Genomic DNA, 21,829 nt, shown 5'->3' on the forward strand with positions numbered 1-21,829 from the left:
CATCATCATAATCATCATCATCATCAGTCACTTCATTTCTCTTCAGCATACCCGTTATCTTTGGCTTTTGCAGAGTAAGCGAAGTAGTGACAGATTTAGGACACAGCACAGAGGGCATTTCTGTTATTCGATCTGTCCTTTGCCAGCGACCTATCTTACACTGAGGTTGTCTGAAGAAAATCTAAGACGGATCAGCAATGTTGCGACACTCGCATCTCTATCCAGGCCGCTCATCAGTCCATACTATGCCCAGTCCAAGTCCTGGCATCTTTCTTGACAGTATGGCCAGCAACAAGTGGATATTTATATATACATGCAAACTCTTCACCTTTCACAAAATTTCAGTTGCCGGCGGTGCTGAAAAAGACCTTTATTGCTAATCTAATCTTTATTCTTTACATTCCTTCCGTATCGGATTGGCGACAACAGTTGTTTTACAGGGTATCCAGCCACAGCACTTTCAGCAGTTGGGCAGTGGACATCAGCTGCATACAAAACTTACATCCGAATAGTTCAACTGCTCAGATAATACTTACATCACTCTGCTTTATGGGTTACAGGGCCAGCCTGGATCGTTGGGTGCCAGGCTGCGCAGCTATCTTGGGCCTCAGCGCAGCAACCTCGGCCTTGACAGGGGAGTGGTATGGTCAGCCAGGGGAGGTCTCAGATGGGAAGAACTCAAGGGGTGGATTGGCCAGCTTCTAGCGGAGAGGGGCCCATGCAGGTCGTACATTATCATAAAACTTGCGTCAAACGACCTGTGTCAGGTGACCTCCAAGCATTTATTCAACTCTATATATTAAGATCTGCGACATATCTGCCTGCTCTGCCCAGCTGCCACCATCGTATGGTCGGCCATGTTTCCTCAGCTCTAATGGCGCGGAGCCAACAACGTCCGCGCCATCGAGACCATGCGAAAAATAAATATAACCGACGGATTGCCAACATAAGTCAAGGGACAGCTGGGCGGCCGGGTTGTTGCCTTCACCCCAAGCCGGCAGATTATACGTACAAGGTCCACCTTAACCACAGACGTATGGAGGAAGAACACACAGCAATTATTAAAGCCCTGCAGCAAAAAGGTACCAAAGCTCTTCGTGTAGCCTCTTCCACAATATTCTTAGTCTCACAAATTATATTAACCTTCCTTCTCATCTTTATAACATACAATTAACCTGGGCTGTCAGCGTCACGAGCAAACGGTTTACCCATTTAGCTACTCCACCGAACTATAACATCTACGACCTTGAGTCTTTCATCCTATGTTTGGCATTAAGTTCAAGCGCCTGAGTAAGATATCAATACCTAGCACTTTAGCGACATTGAATTCCATGTCACCTCACCTCACCTCATTAAGTAAACTAATTCTCAGGGGATGTTTGAATCACATCTATTGATTCCAAGAGCTATATATTGAACTACAAACTTTGAAACGTACACTATGACATTCAGCGCATTTCACTGCTTACTTGTTATCTTGTATGATGAACTTGACTCTAGATGCGAGACTTTTAGCCGATTTCGGTCACGACTGCAAGACTCAGTAGACTAGAAAACAGCAGCGAGTTATTGTCAGAAATCAAGCAAACAAATTACTGAAAAGAGGAGACTGAATGTCACTTTCAATGGACAACAGTCTGATAATGCTGATGTAAAGTCCCAGTTAGATATCCTTAGAATCGATTTGGAAGATATTGATGAGAGCCCTGATTATCTTGTATCTAAATTTACATTAGTGGCATTGGCAGTTTCAGTATATAACTAACTTTTATTTTGAGTGATTAATCGTATATTTTGTATGGTAATATACAAGTAAAACGAAAGTCGTTGTACATATTTTAAGATTTATCTTGAAGTTGGAAAGGTATTCAACATTTTTTAAGTGGATGGATGATAATCTTCGAATTGTTTGTTCTAGTGACTATTGGCATACTTTTGTGACAATTTCGTAAATTATCCGTCTTATTGGCGTAACCAATATCAGGAAGCATGTCCTGAATGTTTTTTTATGCAGAAGTGAGTGAGTGAGTGAGTGAGTATGGTCTTACGCCGCTTTTAGCAATATTCCAGCAATATCACGGCGGGGGGCACCAGAAATGGGCTTCACACATTGTACCCATGTCGGGAATCAAACCCGGGACTTCGGCGTGACGAGCGAACGCTTTAACCACTAAGCTATCCGACCGCCCCTTATGAAGAAGTAAGACTATAAAACAAACCCAATTTACGGTTATCGTTTGTCTTTGCCAATCATAGTCTCATAATATTTATTCTTTAACAGCGTATACTGTGGAAGACCTAAACAATTCCAGCAAATTTCTATTGAGGTTTTTGACATTACTGCTGCGAACAACCATCCCATACTGCGCAGGCATATTCAATATTTAATCTAATTCATGTTGTAAGAAATATATAAGGTTCAGGGTATGTCCATTTTTTATATATTTTAGCTTCCTCATATCGCTTCAGTTGATCTTATGCAACAATCTATGTGTCATGGCCACTTGCTGTCTTGATGATGAGAAAGTAATTCCAAGATGTTAATCAGTTTTTACAATAGACATATGTTGATACTATACAAAAGATTAATGAAATATTGATTGAGCATAGAACCGCTTTGGTTTTACTTGAGTTGAAACATTATGTTCACGTCACCTTCCTACCTTACCCTTTAAGCTTACAGGCTTTGATGTAAATGAAATACTTTTCATGGCAACATTACAGATGAAGTGAAATGGGGTTTCACTGCGAACACGTATACTTCACACTGCGACTTGTGTGTGGCTGCTTCGAAACAGGAGTCGCTGTATGGTTGATTCGTTTGTTTGGTTGTTTGTTGTTTAATAACGCCGCACTCAGCAATATTCCGTCTGCATGACGGCGGTCTGTAAATAATTTAGTCTGGACGAGACAATCCAGTGATTGACGTCATGAGTATCAATGCACCATTTGGGATACGGTAACATGCATCAACCAAGTCAGTGAGCCTGACCACCTGATTCCGTTAGTCGCCTCTAGCAGAAGTCCTATTCCCCATCCCATATGGTTGAATGATGCCAAGGTGACGTTAAATTTTGATTCAGTCTAAAAAAGATGTCTTTGTGGTCACTGCTTTTAAACAAATTTGTACGCTCTTTCTGTGAAAAAAAGGAGAATCAGTTTATTTTTGTATCACAACGCAGTCTTTATTTGAGTTCAACCAGAGGAAAAACTCCCTTTTTCCAACAAAACAGCCATGCCCCCTGAGACCCTCAGTTTGTTTTCTGTTTTCTACTTTCATTTTTAATGGGCCATTACTCAGACTAAAGCATGCTGGAAGTATGGTGGATCACAGCTTTGAGAGCGCGTATTTGTCTGCTTCTGTTGTGGAAACATGTATACCATCATTTTGAAATTCAACCCAGTACAGAGAGGCTGTTGCTTTGTGTAAAGAGTGATAGTAGACAAGTCGCGTTGCGCGTAAAAATACACAATCTATCAAAGGCCTGCGATTTCTACTGCAAGACAGGTTTTATGGTAAACATGCCTAATGACAATTTAAGTCTTCTTTGATAGCTATGAGGAAGTTCTAATTGACAGCTAATGATGTGCGAAATAGCAAAGCAGCGAGAATAGAAGACAGATAATCATTAAAGGGGAAGAAGGAGAAAGAACTTCACGGTTGAAATCATGTGAAAAGCTGATAGATAAAAAAGTGAGTTCATGCTGAAAGGTCATACGAGAGAAGGATCAATGCAACTCTAGATGTATATGACATGTTGAAATTGTGAAAAAAATAAGAAATAAATGACATTTTTGTGGAAAGAATGAATCTGTTTGGAAACAATGTTAAAATTTGTGTTCATGAAAGAAATACCAGTACAGTAAAACTGTACAGCACTAATGCACATATTGGATGGTGCTTCTACAGGCGAGTTGAATGTTAATGGTGAACGATTTATCAAGACAGGTTATTTCTTTTTCAAAGGTAATATATTCTTAAATGAAAGCGTCGGCTTCCATTGTTACCGAAATCATCATGTATGGGTGAGCGAGTGCGCTGTGTTTGACAGACGTGGAGGATGACTGGATGATCATCAACCGGGTCTCTGGTGCGTTGAGTCAGCAAGTTGAAAGTTACACATCGGCATTATCGATTTACACCCATATATTGACGAGAAAGAAATATACATCTAGGACAGAAAGGACAGTGAAACAACGAGCACCTATCACATATTCAGGATAAAAAACCCAGACCAGTTCACATACTCACCCGATTTGATCAAATCAATGCGATCAAAAGTCTGTCTAATACCAGTAAATACGGGATTTAGGCCACCATCAACTTTTCGTGAAGTCATCACCCTGCAAACGTGGTTGTTGGCAACGGTCAGCCATTAACTTAACCATTGTTCTGGTATCCAAAGTTGTAAAATTCTAGTTGTAATGTACTTTGGATTTATAATGATCATAAAGTGGGGACCATTTGGAAGGAATATGTCAGTCCAAGAAAGTACTTTAAATATAAATTGTTTCCCGGGTTTCACATAACAAAACTTTAATAAAGGCGATAATCAATGACTTACCTAATCCAGAATATTTAATTGTCTATTCCTAATATACTCTTTACAAAAGGAAACTCAATACGGATATTTTTGGCCGTAAAAGCAAAATTAGCGGACCAAGAGGTGCAAATGAAGAGGTTTAATGTGTTATAGTACTAGTGTCAGTGAGAAATTCCCCGTATCAAAATGATGACAAGGACATGCTAACCATTAATCGGGAAACACGTACGATTAGGAAAAAACGCACCCAGTGCATTAACAAAAGGGCCATAGAGCTGGACGTTCTGCACGTGCAGCAGCACTATACTATGAACGGTATTAAAGTGCAGGGTTTTTGATTGCCTGGCATCTGCGTCAGTCGAACAGTGACAGTTCAACAACATTGCCAAGATTACCAGAAGTACAAAGAAACAACGTCATAGGCCGCTTGCAGGCAGGGGAATCCCGATCAGCTGTAGCCAGGGTTTTCAATGTAGCGCCCAGGACCATCACAAGGCTATGGGATCAGTTTCAACAGCATAGGTCAACACGGGATCGACCGAGGTCGGGACGGCCAAAAGTAACTATCCCCGCCCAAGATCACTACTTTTGACTGTGCCACCTACCTTATAGGACGACCACAGCCACCTCAACCGCATCCCAAATACCCGTACTGCGCAGAATATCCGATCAGACCGTACGAAACCATTTAAGAGCAGCAGGTCCATGAGCAAAACGTCCTGTTCGACACGTCATAGTGAGACAACATCGTCAACAAGGACTGACTGCTTTGGTGTCGTCAACACAGGGTATGGCCTCAACTGCGAAGGAGAGATGTCTACTTCAGCAACGAATCAAGATTTCTTCTCCTTCGAGGTGATTGAAGAGCACGGGTCTACAGACGTCGGGGGAAAACGTTAAGCTAGAAACCTCGTACAGGACAGGTGTTGTGGGGGTAGCGTTATGATGTGGGCGGCTATCTCTCATCATGGCAGGACAGGTTTGGTCCAAATCCAGGGCAATATTACGGCTCAACGATACATCAACGAAATTCTCCCACCACACGTCCTCCTAATTGCAGCCAACGGCAACGGTGCTTTCCAGCAGGACAATGCTCGACCGCATACAGCACGGATCAAAAGAGCCTGTCTACACAATAACAACGTTGATGTTCTCCCCTGGCCCTCCAGATCCCCAGATTCGAACCCAATAGAGCACCTGTGGGATGAATTGGATAGACGGCTACGCCGACGTCAACAACAACCCCAGACGTTGCAGCAGTTACCATTTGCACTGCAGGACGAGTGGGCTACCATTTCCAAGGATGTGATTCACATACTCGTCTCTTCCATGGGCAGGATATGTCAGGCCGCTATCGATTCCAACAAGGGACAAACCCGTTATTGATGGTAGCTGACCTTCACCTTGGACTTTTCCTATGTACCGATAACTGAGATGACTACAATCACCAAGTGTTCTCTCCACAACATTTTGGCTCAATACCTTGTACGGTTCCTTCTATAAAATGTATTTCCCTACCTCACACACATCTGGCTTTGCGTTTCTTTTTTTGAAGAATATATAATTGGAGACGTTTAGGTTCAGAGCACTTTACCTAAGGTGATACTTTTAGCATGTCGATGTACACAACGTTCAATCCGGTTTCACTGACGTTATTGCACACAGACGGGATCACCTTCCCTCTGTGAGGGGTGTGTTCTCCTTCAGGGCCTGATGCATTCATAAGTATCCGAAATCTAATCGATGCCGACAATACCATAATGTGTTCATAAATCACTATCCAATAGCGATAACATCAGCCAGCTGTTCGTGAAAGGGTCAGCGTATCCTGCTTCATCGCTGGCAACCGTTACAAACACATGTAAAGGAAAGTCAATTGTTAACCTGAATCAACAGGGGAACATATTGTACGAGTCAAAATCCGGAAATGTATCAGATATCATTATTGTAATGCATCAAGTTTGGAAATGGATCCGATATCACCACATATCTCCTATATAAGCTTTTGGAAGCTTTACTGAGGCTTGGTTGTTGTAACCTTAATGAATCATCCTTTGAGCAAGAGGCACTTTGAAATCTCCGTAGAAAGGGCATACTCGATTGTACCTCAAAATTTGTGAAAATGTAGATACCAAATGCTGGAGCTGCTGGAATATTGCTCGACATAAGGGGAAAGTTGAAGCCATCCATCTTGTTATACAGACAGTGAGTCTTGAAGATAAATGAACCATGCGTACTTAAAACAATTATTGGAAGGAAAAATGTAAAAATGTCTTGTAGGAAAAGGGACGTCACCACACTGTAATTTCAAAAATAGTGCAGATATACCGAACAAAAATTAAGGACATGCCACGCCAAGGTCAGCGAGAGTGAGTGAGTTAAAAGTTAACGTCACACATCCAGCGATAAGATGCAGCATTATTAAGGCTCGCCAAAGGATGTCTATTTGATAACAAAAAAATGGCACAGATGTGTTATATTGAATTGTAAACTTCACTGTGCAGGGTAATCCGCACGGATCTTTGTACATTTGTTATGCGCTTAACTCCATGCACCAGTTTAATGCTCACAGTGCTACATCAAAAGGGAAACACTCTGCTGATACATGGTCATAGCTATAAGACAAATATACTGAACCGCAAGAGAAACGTCATCCCAAGTAACATTGCATGTAAAGTTGTCATTTAGATATCTGGGTAATTTTTGTCAGTTTCTAAAATTTAACATTACCTTGTCCGGAAAAATGAAATTTGATGATAAAAAGAAGAAGCAGATGACAATAAAACCGATCACCAAAACGCATCACGGTAACGGCCATGGTAACCCGATGCACGTGAGTTGAAAATTGAAATGCACGTGCGTTCACCCATTTCTTTCCTTATAAAAATCCACCAAGATCGGATACGCCATACCTCATTTGGCACGTCGCCGCAACCACGAGTTTCAGCTTGATAACCCCCGTGCCCACACTGCGAGAGCAACATGAGACTTCCTCCAGCAGAATGGCATCAGGACCATGCAGTGGTCTGCCCTCAGTCCCAATTTAAATCCCATTGAGCACCTGTAGGACGAGATTCAAAGACGGCTGAATGACGTCCGACCAAGGCCGACAACTGCAGCTGAACTGCGTCAGGCGTTCCTCAGAGTGTGGGCTTAAGTGCCTATGGCCTTCATCAACCGTCTCATCCATTCCATGTATCGACGTTGCACGGCAGTCATCAATGCACATGGCGGACACACGAGATACTGATTTTTGAGGCCATTTTCTCAGAGACTTTAAGAACATTCGCCACTTTAATTTCAACCTTGATGATTAGTTTTGCCAAGTTTAATCCTTTTTAATATGTCTCAAAGTATGTGTACAGTGTTTCGACAAATAAGGTTTCTCATATATCTATCCAAGGTGACGTTTCTTTTGCGGTTCAGTATAGATGTGGCAGTTGGCATTCCTTTTGATTTGATAAAAGAGTCTGAACAGGAATGTCTTGAGAGTTTCTGCTTCTTTCACATGTGATGGGATACGGTTCTATGCAGCTGGACCATTGTAGGCAAATGACGTCTGCCTAGACCTTGTCAGTTTAGTCAAATGAATACTAAGGAGATGTTTCTCAGCAGAGCGGAGGGATCTAGATGGTTGATATACCGGGATAAGGTTAGATAAGTAGGAAGATCTTGTCAGGATTGAGGTTTAGCATGTTCTTAGTCCTCCAAGATTTGATTTCATCAGTCTTCTACATGTATGATGGCAGATCGGGAATCATGAAGGTTTTCATCAGCTTAGTGCCCGTAGATGAGATACGTTTACCGAGGTCAGGGGTAAACTAGTAAATAAAATGGGACCATGTACGGGTCCTTGTGGCACACCATACTTATGCGTTGTTCGGGTGGAGGTTTCGACTCCAATGGTAACTGACTGAAACCTGTTTGTAAGATAGGATTTGAATCAGTTTAAGTGCATTTCCAAAATGTAATTAGCCTCTTATGATCGAACGATATAAGCATGACTTCCTGGAGACAGCAGTTATCCCGCATTTTGACAAACATGCGGTGGCCACTGGACCTGTCATTGTGTATGATAATACTTGACCTCACAGATCCCGTACTTTTCTGGAATGCTTGCGTCATTGGCCAACAGGAAGTCCAGATCATAATCCAATAGAACATCTGTGGTACAATTAAAACTGTCTAGTTCGACAGACCATCCTGTCCAAAATGTACGTGAACCTCTTGCAGCTTTGAAATTCGGAACGGGCTAGAAAGCCTCAACTTCAAGCAAACGTCGTTCGTGTACAGGGTGGTTACATCAAGTATTGACGATAGCTTTTTCTTGCATCCCCTGACTTTAGGTTAGGATCCGTTGATACAGACTGGTTTGAAGCATTTCAGTATTTATTGCGCGACAATAGTAAATTCCACAATGTTTTTGGTCTTTCTTCACGGTTCCAACCATGTCACTGTTCCAATTCATACATTTTTTTTCATCATGATTAATTATCTGATAAGCAATAAACATCATTGGATACTAATATCTCGAACGCACTTTGCACTAGGCCGCAAGTAGATTGCTTAATTATTTTTTCCAGGTTTATACAATGAAATGGTGAACATATAGTCACGATAAATGACCGATTTCTTTCAGTACTTAAAAATCAAATGCCTCCTAAGACGGGTAAACAAATGTTACACACTTACTGCTTTACATTACGAATCCACGTAGTCAAGCAAAATATGCTTGTGACGTGAACCGTTCCTCACAGAGTATACATTGGTTAGTACATCGGATGATCATGGATGACCGAGTGTGCCCTGCACGACACTGACTTCACAATGTCTTGACAACTTAAGTAGACATGTCCAATATTTATCGGTTGCCACGATGTGGGAGAGGAATCTAGGTATACGATTTGTACGTCCTTCCAGAACGTTTTGTTCTGGAACACCATTTAAAGACCGTTCAATATGATCTTGATCAAAAATTAGCCCAGCAATGAACGGGTGCCTTTTGCTACTTGGGAATATTTTGTGAGACGTTAAATCTTAATTCACTCACTTAGGAATTTTGGTTTTGTTAAATTTGTTCTGGTACAAGTCCCAAGCGGCTTTTGTGGTCCGGGGCTTGCATTTGACACTCAATAGAACCTATCATTGATGGGGGTTATGAGTATTTATGTGCCAAAGATGATGGCTTTTGCAGAAGTAGGAAGACCAAGAATCTCTCCAGGTATTTGATAAACAACGTTTTTAATATTGATATGGTAAATGTATATGCATAATATATTTTTACAGTAATAACTTTTTTCTTCTTACATAAAATAGTAATAAAAAGCTCCCATGTGCATTTTGGTTTTTAGTGGAGTTTGCACCCAATGTGGTCCGTACTCACACCTACGCTTTCCTTATTCATGGCCCACCTACATGTAGTAGGGTCATCGACTGGCCTGTGAAAGCGAATACTATGACATCAAAACAAATCTCTTCACGCTCTACACCTGTAGTGTCTGCACCGTAACGCCCCAGCAGTGTTAGTAAGGAAGTGTTGAGCCATTACAAGTGCCTGTTGTTTATACGTCAATGACCGACTGAGAATAATACCTCTGAAGAACCGGATATTCCTGATTTACGAACAATGCATACGTCCTGTTTGCTCACAAATACTTATCTCTTTCAGCACCATATTATTAACAGTTACATCAAACAAAGCACACTCAGAAGGAAACACATGTTTAAGTTTTTATCATATCTGTTCCGTGAAATCTCACCAGCTTACAGGGAAACTCTATATAAATACACTGCTTCGCTAGCTGCCGGGACATACATCGCAGTCAAAAAGGTATTGGGCTAAAACTAAATCACTCAAAACAGACAAAACTAAAATCTAAAATCAATTATATCTAATCAGGAAATTAATACCTAAGTATTATCTGTTGTGTATTTGATGGTGGTTGGAAGTACGTTTGGTATTGTTATACTTAGATCAAACGCCAAACCGTCATTTGACAGATGGTGACAATGCATGACAGGGTAATGACAGCGTAATTCGTGTAGTTTTGAATACTTGCTATTATTTATAGACACATTTCCCTGGGGGATTCGGGGATAGAATAAGTTCCCAGTAACACATAATTGACCTTCGAATAGACTCAGCCATTTGATATTCCATCTTGGGGCCGGGAATTTAGATGGAGACTAGATACATTAGCTGCAAATCAAGATACAACCTTTAATTAAATCAATTAGCCTAGATAGTTTTTGCAACGAATTGCAACATTGTAACATAATAATTGTTCCGATAACGACCCCCCCCCCCCCCCCCCCCCCCCCTCCCCCCAACCCGAATATCTGAAATCGACGGTTCCTTATCTGGATGGGGTGACCAGCCCCTCCTTACTTTTACCGTTGCCATTAGCTCATTATATATTCATCAACCAGTTTGTTGTCACAGGTTATTTATACCAAACCTATGAGAACGTTAGAATTAATCGATTTCTCTTACCTGCATACACGGTAGGGATGACGAGCATTATGATCCACCACATGAATTTTCAATGAGTGGTAAGGTCCAATATTTGCAGGAGGTATGTTTTTTCCTGTATCATTAAATTCATGGTACATGTCGATATTGTTAAAATACAAAACCAGTATTTCGAATATATAAGCAGTGATAATAAAGTGTAATCACGCAAGCTACCTGTCTAAAAAATGGGATCGTCCTAACCAGGGTGGCGCCACTTTTTCACAAAAGGTTTTGGATCTGGATCTATCAGTACAAGACAATATCATTGCTTCCGGCAGTAACTCTCCTACAACTTCTGCAAGGTCTTACAATTAACGTAGGGTTTTTTCGTAAACAATATGTTATTCACACTCATTCTCATCTCAGTAACCATCTATGCTTCACCTTGCGTTATTGAAACTGCTTATGGAACCAAATGGATGTCATTCACAGACGTCATTGTTAGAAGCAATATCATCTCTGAAGTTTCAAATATTGGAAACAGATTTACCTGTCTGGGTCTTTGTCTTCAAAACGAGGCTTGTGTGTCTGTGTTCTACAGACACGAATACCGACGGTGTCAGCTCCATGACGTGTTGTTCATGTCGTCCCAGGACGGAGAACAAGAGATGGGTACAGTATACTACAGCATTAATACAGGTTAGGATACTTTCGTTTGTTTCTTTGTTAATTGTGTAGCGCCACACTCAACAATACTGCAGCCTTATGACGGTGGTCGGTAATTTATTCGAATCTGGACAAGACGTCAAGTGATTGACATCTTGAGTATCAATCCACGCAATTGGGATACGATGACATCAATGTTAGGGTTTTGTATTGATACCCAATATTATTTCAGCAACAGATGGAAAACCTGATATGTTTTATTATAGCTATGAGCCTTAATATGTTGTTTTTTCGAAAAAACACATTGTGTAATTTATTTGGCAGACAATGTCTTCTTTGCCAACAATATGAAGCAAAATAAGTATTTTCCAGAATTTCGGGGACAGTTGTTTTCGATAGAATCCCAGGCCCTCCCCTCCCCGCGCGCACACACACAATGAATATGAAACGATCGGCCCTTACGACAAGCTGAAGACGAATTCTAACCAGGATCTTCACGAATCAACTTTGTATGACATGTAAAAGCCATTCAACTAATTCGACTTTATCGTTGGTGATTGTTAAAAACTGTCCAGTGAAGAATCCGGGTTAGAATTGGTCTTCAGCAACACATGCTGTCGTAAGAGGCGACAAACAGGATCGGATGGTCAGGCTCACTGTCTTGGTTGATGCATGTCATCGTATCATACAGCTGGAATATTGCTGAGTGCGGCGTCAGACAACAGACATTCATGCATGTAAGCTATATGTCGTCAATACTCATGTTCACAAGCACCCTTGGCGGTCAGAGTAACCTTGCCCTTCAAATCCATTCTACTATTTGTCAGGAAATTGTCTCCTGTATATAAAAGCGATCTACAGTTATGGTGTCTCTCAACAGTTGCCATAAGCGGATTGTTGAGAACATCTTCTTGAGCGGTGGCGGTAGAGTTCAACTTTGGGAAAACACGAAAAAAAACAACTTCAAAATATCGCATCTTATCCCTCTTGCATATCAAACATTAACCTGTCCATTTGTGTTCTTTTTAGGTGGATGTCCCTTGACCTATATCCAGTACAGAATGCTCAACATCTGCTACCAGATTCACCTCAACGGAACGACCTTCCAAAGCGGTGTGGCTGACTGTAACTCCAGAGGGGAACACTTCATTGTCATTGACAATGCAGAAAAGCAAAACCACATCAGGAAGCAAATTAACTCCTCGTCAGGTAAGCATAATTCTCCTTGTCTTCATTCTACGCCATGCAAATGTTCTCATCACGCTACAGCATCGAAACTCTTTAATATAAATACAACGCAGTAGTTCTTATCGATTTTCACACACCCGTCCTCGTGGACCTGATACACATACTTAAATAAATCTGGAAACACAATAATTTGTCCTCAGGATATACCCTCACAATAAATTATTCGATGGACAAGGTAGATGTCAAGACGAAACGTGTTGTCAGAAAAGTATATAATTGACCATCTCCTTTCACGAACAAAATATATGATTATATTGCTTCTGGCGAAAATAGACGATATTGCATTTTGTTTGCATCATCAGTTATACAGTGGCTGATTTTGTAGCAAGGGCTCTCAATCTGTGACATAAGAGGTCTATTGCAAAAGAAGTGGGTCACCAAAGTAGATATTAACTGATTACATGAAATTGCACTAACTATTGGTTATATTACTTGGGTTGTCAGTCTGGATTTGAAGAGGTCATTCATTGTACGGGGATGTCGTATCGGCCACTCCAAATAAACACATGAACATTTATTGACAGATGAGGATCCTCCAGTGTGTAACCCTTCTATTCAGAGAATCATGGCCAAGAACTGTTTGCTTGTCTGTGCGGATTTATGCGTACTAAGGGATAAATATTGAAAGTATCATCTCTAAACGATCTGTTGAAAACTGCATATGTTCAAATCAAAATTTAGAAAACGCAGAGATTGATAAAATATCGAAATATGCGCCACAATATACAACATGTACTTGCTTCATATTAAATGTCAGGTGCGGTCGGGCAGCCTAGTGGTTAAAGCGTTCACACGTCACGCCAAAGACCCTAGTTCGATTCCCGACATGGGTACAATGTGTGAAGCCCATTTCTGGTGTCCCCCGCTGTGATATTGCTGGAATATTGCGAAAAGCGGCGTAATGATACATAGAAATGATATTTTCATTATGGCTTACACAGCCGCCATGTTTAAAATTTCTAAGAGCAGATTTAGAGACACCATGACAAGAGCCATTCTTGGAAAGTTTCAGCCTCATTGGACTTCCAATTGTATAACAAAATAGAGTTGACCATAGGCGGCACACATGAGCTCACTTGACTTTCTATACTTGGTCAGCAAAAACGTTAACGATCCTTATGAACTGGTAGAATACGATTAGTAACCAATACCACGTTGAAAGGCATCCTGACGGTATGATAATACGTTGAAAAGCATCCTGACGGTATGATAATACGTTGAAAGGCATCCTGACGGTATGATTATACGTTGAAAGACCTCCTGACGGTATGATAATACGTTGAAAGACCCCCTGACGGTATGATAATAAGTTGGAAGGCATCCTGACGGTATGATAATACGTTGAAAGACATCCTGACGGTTTGATAATACGTTGAAAGGCATCCTGACGGTATGATAATACGTTGGAAGGCATCCTGACGGTATGATAATACGTTGAAAGGCATCCTGTCGGTATGATAATACGTTGAAAGGCCTCCTGACGGTATGATAATACGTTGAAAGGCATCCTGACGGTATGATAATACGTTGGAAGGCATCCTGACGGTATGATAATACGTTGGAAGGCATCCTGACGGTATGATAATACGTTGAAAGGCATCCTGACGGTATGATTATATGTTGAAAGGCATCCTGACGGTATGATAATACGTTGAAAGGCCTCCTGACGGTATGATAATACGTTGAAAGGCATCCTGACGGTATGATAATACGTTGGAAGGCATCCTGACGGTATGATAATACGTTGGAAGGCATCCTGACGGTATGATAATACGTTGAAAGGCATCCTGACGGTATGATAATACGTTGAAAGGCCTCCTGACGGTATGATAATACGTTGAAAGGCATCCTGACGGTATGATAATACGTTGGAAGGCATCCTGACGGTATGATAATACGTTGGAAGGCATCCTAACGGTATGATAATACGTTGGAAGGCATCCTGACGGTATGATAATACGTTGGAAGACATCCTGACGGTATGATTATATGTTGAAAGGCATCCTGACGGTATGATAATACGTTGAAAGGCCTCCTGACGGTATGATAATACGTTGAAAGGCATCCTGACGGTATGATAATACGTTGAAAGGCATCCTGACGGTATGATAATACGTTGGAAGGCATCCTGACGGTATGATAATACGTTGGAAGGCATCCTGACGGTATGATAATACGTTGAAAGGCCTCCTGACGGTATGATAATACGTTGAAAGGCATCCTGACGGTATGATAATACGTTGGAAGGCATCCTGACGGTATGAAAATACGTTGGAAGGCATCCTGACGGTATGATAATACGTTGAAAGGCATCCTGACGGTATGATAATACGTTGAAAGGCCTCCTGACGGTATGATAATACGTTGAAAGGCATCCTGACGGTATGATAATACGTTGGAAGGCATCCTGACGGTATGATAATACGTTGGAAGGCATCCTAACGGTATGATAATACGTTGGAAGGCATCCTGACGGTATGATAATACGTTGAAAGGCATCCTGACGGTATGATAATACGTTGAAAGACCTCCTGACGGTATGATAATACGTTGGAAGGCATCCTGACGGTATGATAATACGTTGAAAGGCATCCTGACGGTATGATAATACGTTGAAAGGCATCCTGACGGTATGATAATACGTTGAAAGGCATCCTGACGGTATGATAATACGTTGAAAGGCATCCTGACGGTATGATAATACGTTGAAAGGCATCCTGACGGTATGATAATACGTTGAAAGGCCTCCTGACGGTATGATAATACGTTGAAAGGCCTCCTGACGGTATGATAATACGTTGGAAGGCATCCTGACGGTATGATAATACGTTGGAAGGCATCCTGACGGTATGATAATACGTTGAAAGGCATCCTGACGGTATGATAATACGTTGAAAGGCCTCCTGACGGTATGATAATACGTTGAAAGGCATCCTGACGGTATGATAATACGTTGGAAGGCATCCTGACGGTATGATAATACGTTGGAAGGCATCCTAACGGTATGATAATACGTTGGAAGGCATCCTGACGGTATGATAATACGTTGGAAGACATCCTGACGGTATGATTATATGTTGAAAGGCATCCTGACGGTATGATAATACGTTGAAAGGCCTCCTGACGGTATGATAATACGTTGAAAGGCATCCTGACGGTATGATAATACGTTGAAAGGCATCCTGACGGTATGATAATACGTTGGAAGGCATCCTGACGGTATGATAATACGTTGAAAGGCATCCTGACGGTATGATAATACGTTGGAAGGCATCCTGACGGTATGATAATACGTTGGAAGGCATCCTGACGGTATGATAATACGTTGAAAGGCATCCTGACGGTATGATAATACGTTGAAAGGCCTCCTGACGGTATGATAATACGTTGAAAGGCATCCTGACGGTATGATAATACGTTGGAAGGCATCCTGACGGTATGATAATACGTTGGAAGGCATCCTAACGGTATGATAATACGTTGGAAGGCATCCTGACGGTATGATAATACGTTGAAAGGCATCCTGACGGTATGATAATACGTTGAAAGACCTCCTGACGGTATGATAATACGTTGGAAGGCATCCTGACGGTATGATAATACGTTGAAAGGCATCCTGACGGTATGATAATACGTTGAAAGGCATCCTGACGGTATGATAATACGTTGAAAGGCATCCTGACGGTATGATAATACGTTGAAAGGCATCCTGACGGTATGATAATACGTTGAAAGGCATCCTGACGGTATGATAATACGTTGAAAGACCTCCTGACGGTATGATAATACGTTGGAAGGCATCCTGACGGTATGATAATACGTTGGAAGGCATCCTGACGGTATGATAATACGTTGAAAGGCATCCTGACGGTATGATAATACGTTGGAAGGCATCCTGACGGTATGATAATACGTTGGAAGGCATCCTGACGGTATGATAATACGTTGGAAGGCATCGTGACGGTATGATAATACGTTGGAAGGCATCCTGACGGTATGATAATACGTTGAAAGGCATCCGAACGGTATGATAATACGTTGGAAGGCATCCTGACGGTATGATAATACGTTGGAAGGCATCCTGACGGTATGATAATACGTTGGAAGGCATCCTGACGGTATGATAATACGTTGAAAGGCATCCTGGCGGTATGATAATACGTTGAAAGACCTCCTGACGGTATGATAATACGTTGGAAGGCATCCTGACGGTATGATAATACGTTGGAAGGCATCCTGACGGTATGATAATACGTTGAAAGGCATCCTGACGGTATGATAATACGTTGAAAAGCATCCTGTCGGTATGATAATACGTTGAAAGACCTCCTGACGGTATGATAATACGTTGAAAGGCATCCTGACGGTATGATAATACGTTGGAAGGCATCCTGACGGTATGATAATACGTTGGAAGGCATCCTGACGGTATGATAATACGTTGGAAGGCATCCTGACGGTATGATAATACGTTGGAAGGCATCGTGACGGTATGATAATACGTTGGAAGGCATCCTGACGGTATGATTATAAATTCACAACAAATACTGAAAGAATAGTAAAAGTTAAAATGTATCAATGTAAGTGTGATTGTTTTGGATCTCAGTGAGCGTGTTTCTAATATTTCAACATGAACGGATTTTCTTTGAAGATGTTGTTAAAGACAGTACAAGGACATGGTAAAACAATCATCTTCGGGTTCATGGCGTCCTAAATGTCAGCCTTTTTATCCCGCCGGCATATAATGCGGGGGGATATAGCGATCAGCCAGTCTGTCTGTCCGTCCGTCCGTCTGTCCGTCCGTAATCATTTCCTTTTGCGGGGCAGAACTCGAAAACAATTCAGTGTATTTGATCGAAACTTGGCAAATCTATCAGTCACATACTGAAGTTGTGCTTTTTGCTATTTAGGAATTTTATAAATTTTTATTTTATGGACTTACATGGACCCGACAAAAGGGTGGTGTTCATTTCCCGAGCGTAACACAAAAACCGTTAAATACTTTCTTACAAAACTTTGCATGTCTACCAGGCACATACTGAACTGGTGCCTTTTGCTATTTAGGAATTTTATAAATGTTTATTTTTTACGTTTCCATGGCAACAAGTTGGATTTAAGTTTTAATATAGGGTGTGTTCACTTATGGAGTATAACAAATAAACTGTTAAATATTTCCTTGTCAAACATTGCATGTCTATATATAAAGCACATACTGAACTGGTGCCATTTGATATTAAGGAGTTTTAGAAATGTTTATTTTAGAATTTCCATTGCAGCTTTTTTTACATGGGCTAAGAGAAATGTTGGGTCAGTTACCTGGTTTGGGACCATAACGTTTTACAATGGGCGGGGGATATAGACGACTTCGTTGACAATACGCTTGTTTGGTTATTGTTTCTTGTAATTTGTCATTTGTTTGCATTAAAAAAAACCCACAGAAACACACTTGTTTTACTTTCCATTTCATATGGATGCGACCATGGTTGATCTTTTGTGGGTAAACAATGTATGCTTCTTCAAGAACACTCAACTCTTGACTCATTACATACAGAATTGCACATTTACTTGTGGTTACTTTACAGACAGCTGCCGGGGGCATATGTCATCTTTCTGATGACTCTTGTGTACTCATTTTAACCGTTCTTTAGCAACCCATGCTTGCCGTAAAAGGCGAATAACGGGATCGGGTGGTCAGGCTCGCTAACTTGGTTGATGCATGTCATCGATCATGATTGTGTGGTTCGATGCTCAGGATATTAATCACTGGATTGTCTGGTCCAGACTCGATTATTTACAGACCGCCGTCATATAGCTGGAGTATTGTTGAGTGCGGCCTAAAGCAACAAACCAAACCAAACTAATATTCTAAACCATGGCAAGGTAGGAAAAGAAAATGTCCAGTTGTCCCTTCACATGCCAATATGTCATAGGTTTGCATACATTTAAAAATTCCCCGTCTACATAGCTGTGAGATTGCCGATGCGACTAGTAGAATTCTAACAGTTATCTCGTAACATCGATTATGGTATATCCTAATGAATGTCACGTGAGAGCATTTAAGGTATATATCAGGATGTCTCAAGTTGAAACGAAAGTACTAGTAGCATTGTTCAACTTAGACCAAATTGCTTTCTATCTCCCCAGATAACATATCAAGAAAATTTCACCTCGATGGATCGGATGAGGTAAATGAAGGACGTTGGCTGCTCCATGACGATCGTGTCATGACGTACTTTGCATGGGGTCCAGGTTACCCACAGAATTTTTCTGGGAAAAACTTTCTCGTCGCAGACCCGGAAGTGGACTTTCTGTGGAGTGACAAAGAGGGTTCTGAAGAAAAACGTTACATTTGTGAGAGAGACATTTGAATTCGAAACCATATTCTTCCTAAACAATGTCCATCAGCAGTGGAACTGAATGGTTCCTTTCTATTGTTAGTCTTGGTGGACATATGGCTGCTGAATAAAAAGACATACCGTATGTTGTTTTATTGACTTTATGTAATGACGTTTGTGTCTACAAGTTAGTCTCATTAAAGTCAGATCGTAGTTCTCGCTACCGCTCAAACAAAGATCGGAGGACATTCCGTTACGGGACACGTCAGAACGACCTTTCATCCGACCAATCAGAGCATCGCTAACCAAGTGAAAGTCGATATGTGTTTTCTTATCATGCAACCTCAAAAAGGTTAACACTAAGTATTCCCAACGATATTTATGAGCTGTCCGACTGAATTCACCAAAATCATCGTCTACCTATCGCTTCAGTGAGAAAAACGCATTTGAGTGAGTGAGTATGGGTTTACACCGCTTTTAGCAATATTCCAGCAATATCACGGCGGGGGACATCAGAAATGGACTGAACACATTTAACCCATGTGGGAAATCGATCCCGGATCTTCGGCGTGACGAGCGAACGCTTTAACCACTAGGCTACCCCACCGCCCTGTCAAATAGGGACGGTATCATCATGCGATTCAGGCTATGAATAATGCAGGCTTTGAAGCCAGACAGATCATTATATGTCTGGTCACCAAGAATGCTCCCCTTACCGAAAGAAATCACAAGGTTTCACACTGTCGGATAGGCCAATATGGATGACTTCAAACCGCTCCGCCTCAAGCGGTAATCTCTGTCATCGGCGGCTCATCGAGCCTGAGTATGCCTCAAACACACACCCAATGTTCACAGCACATTTATATTAATCCATTTTCAGAATCAACCGGATCAGGATTTCTTTCCAATTCTAGCTTTATTGGGTGCAACTTCTATTTCAAATTAATGACATTGCCGTAGCCGCCATTTCTTGTCTTTTGTAAAACAAAGGGACGTAACTCCCGTTGAATGTTTGGCACGAATGACGTCACGTTAAAAAGCAAGTCTCCGCGTTAAAATAGTTCACTTAAATAATTAAAGTTGGTGTACCAAAGGATGGTTCTGTTATTATGTATGTGTCTGTCAATATAAGGATTGAAGCTGTATTTGTAGACGTTCATCAACTGATGAAGACAGTGCCTCACGTGAGTAAATTTACCTTAAAGTGATTCGCGTATCATGGAATTTGTTCACGTGAGGAACTGTCTTGATCAGCTGATGAACGTCAACAAATACATCTTCAATCCTCAAGAACGGTAAATTATATTTGCCAGAATCAGTATATTGTTCATACGAGGGTCCAGACTGACGTTGTGTTATAATATTAAATGTTTTTTTAGACATGCCATTACATGAAGAAAAGATATGTCAGAACAAAAAAAACCCGGCAGCGGTAAAGTCAATAAGCTGCACTGAAGAGGACTGGGGTCATCTGTCAAATTCACAAAGGGCGGAAACACTGGTTCGTTTGTTAATATCGAGTGTGACCACCTCTGTGTCTGATGTACAAGAATTGTACAACTGAGCACCTTTTGCAGGCTTAGGGTGGTTATCCCGAAATGTTTAGTTGGTGCCAAATCAAGAGAATAAGCTGACCAGTCCATTTTGTCAGTTCGATTCTGCTGCAGAAAGTTCCTGACAACAATGGCACGATGTGGACGTGCATTGTCGTCCGGGAGTCTGGCCAGTGGAGCAATAACTGGAAGTGTTGTAAACACCAGAGGCTGTAACATCTCGTCTCTGTAGCGCAGAGCGTTCACATGACCCTGAACATGCTACAGGGGAGTTATGTGGTTGAAACTGAATCCGCCCAACATCATTACTGATCCACCTCCAAACCTATGCCTTTCACTGACGTGAGCAGCAACAAAACGCTCACCACGATGTCGGTACACCATCATTTAACTGCAAACAGAACCAGGATTCATCTGTCCCGGTGCCTATTCCACCGAAGATGCTGCTGACATCACATCAAACGTGCAGGTCTATTGTGCACCTGAAGTCGAAAACAGATAGTTTCATGCCTTGATCTCAAGTTTGCCTCTCGAAGCCTTTTCCCAATGATCTGATCACTAACTTTAGCGTTAGCAACGTTATGAAGCTGTATTCTGAGAGCACTAGCAGTGCGTTGGCGTTGGGACGATGAGTCGATCCTGTGCTCTTGTGATTCGTGGACGACCAGGGCGACGAGGTTCCTGCACTGCTCCTGTTTGCTAAAAGCGTTACCACAGTCTGTGAATAACAGATGGGGACACATTAAGACGCCGTGCTTCTTCGCGCAAATTGCAACCCCCACCCCCTGGGGTAATATCGTTTGGTGTTAGATTCGTTTGAGAAGCCATTCACAAAATAAAAATGAAAGTACAATCAGTTCTACTCGGCGAAATGTTGGTTGGTTGGTTGGTTGGTTGGTTTCTTGTTTAACGCCGTAGTCAGCAATATTCCAGCTTACTGACGGCAGTCTGCAAATAATCGATTCTGGACCAGACAATCCATTGACATCATAAGTATCTATCCACGAAATTGGGATCGATGACATGCAT

At 41.5% G+C, this 21,829-nt stretch overlaps 1 protein-coding gene across 3 annotated transcripts; it reads left to right on the top strand.

Moving 5' to 3' along the window:
* Positions 1 to 571: 571 nt before the first annotated feature.
* LOC124146507 (perlucin-like) lies at positions 572 to 19,382 on the top strand. Of its 3 annotated transcripts, XM_046516824.2 has the most exons (4): positions 572 to 1,082; positions 11,600 to 11,697; positions 12,694 to 12,873; positions 19,057 to 19,382. In XM_046516824.2, the coding sequence occupies exons 2-4, from the start codon at positions 11,640 to 11,642 to the stop codon at positions 19,278 to 19,280; spliced, it is 462 nt and encodes a 153-aa protein (XP_046372780.1). In that variant the 5' UTR covers positions 572 to 1,082; positions 11,600 to 11,639; the 3' UTR covers positions 19,281 to 19,382. The 3 variants fall into 3 exon arrangements, with proteins under 3 accessions (XP_046372780.1, XP_046372779.2, XP_046372777.2); XM_046516823.2 differs by lacking the exon at positions 11,600 to 11,697; XM_046516821.2 differs by lacking the exon at positions 572 to 1,082 and having other exon boundaries at positions 11,301 to 11,697.
* Positions 19,383 to 21,829: the final 2,447 nt, after the last annotated feature.

The sequence above is a fragment of the Haliotis rufescens genome, unplaced genomic scaffold (assembly GCF_023055435.1).
Source record: "Haliotis rufescens isolate VD_foot unplaced genomic scaffold, xgHalRufe1.0.p SCAF_23, whole genome shotgun sequence".
Classification (NCBI taxonomy): Eukaryota; Metazoa; Mollusca; class Gastropoda; order Lepetellida; family Haliotidae; genus Haliotis; species Haliotis rufescens.

Bases quoted from the DNA above. Each gene is read 5' to 3' on its own strand.
- LOC124146507 (XM_046516823.2), top strand. From the start codon at position 644: ATGGTCAGCCAGGGGAGGTCTCAGATGGGAAGAACTCAAGGGGTGGAT. The intron at 1,083-12,693 runs GTACCAAAGCTC...TGTTCTTTTTAG, and splicing joins TAAAGCCCTGCAGCAAAAAG to GTGGATGTCCCTTGACCTAT. The intron at 12,874-19,056 runs GTAAGCATAATT...CTATCTCCCCAG, and splicing joins GCAAATTAACTCCTCGTCAG to ATAACATATCAAGAAAATTT.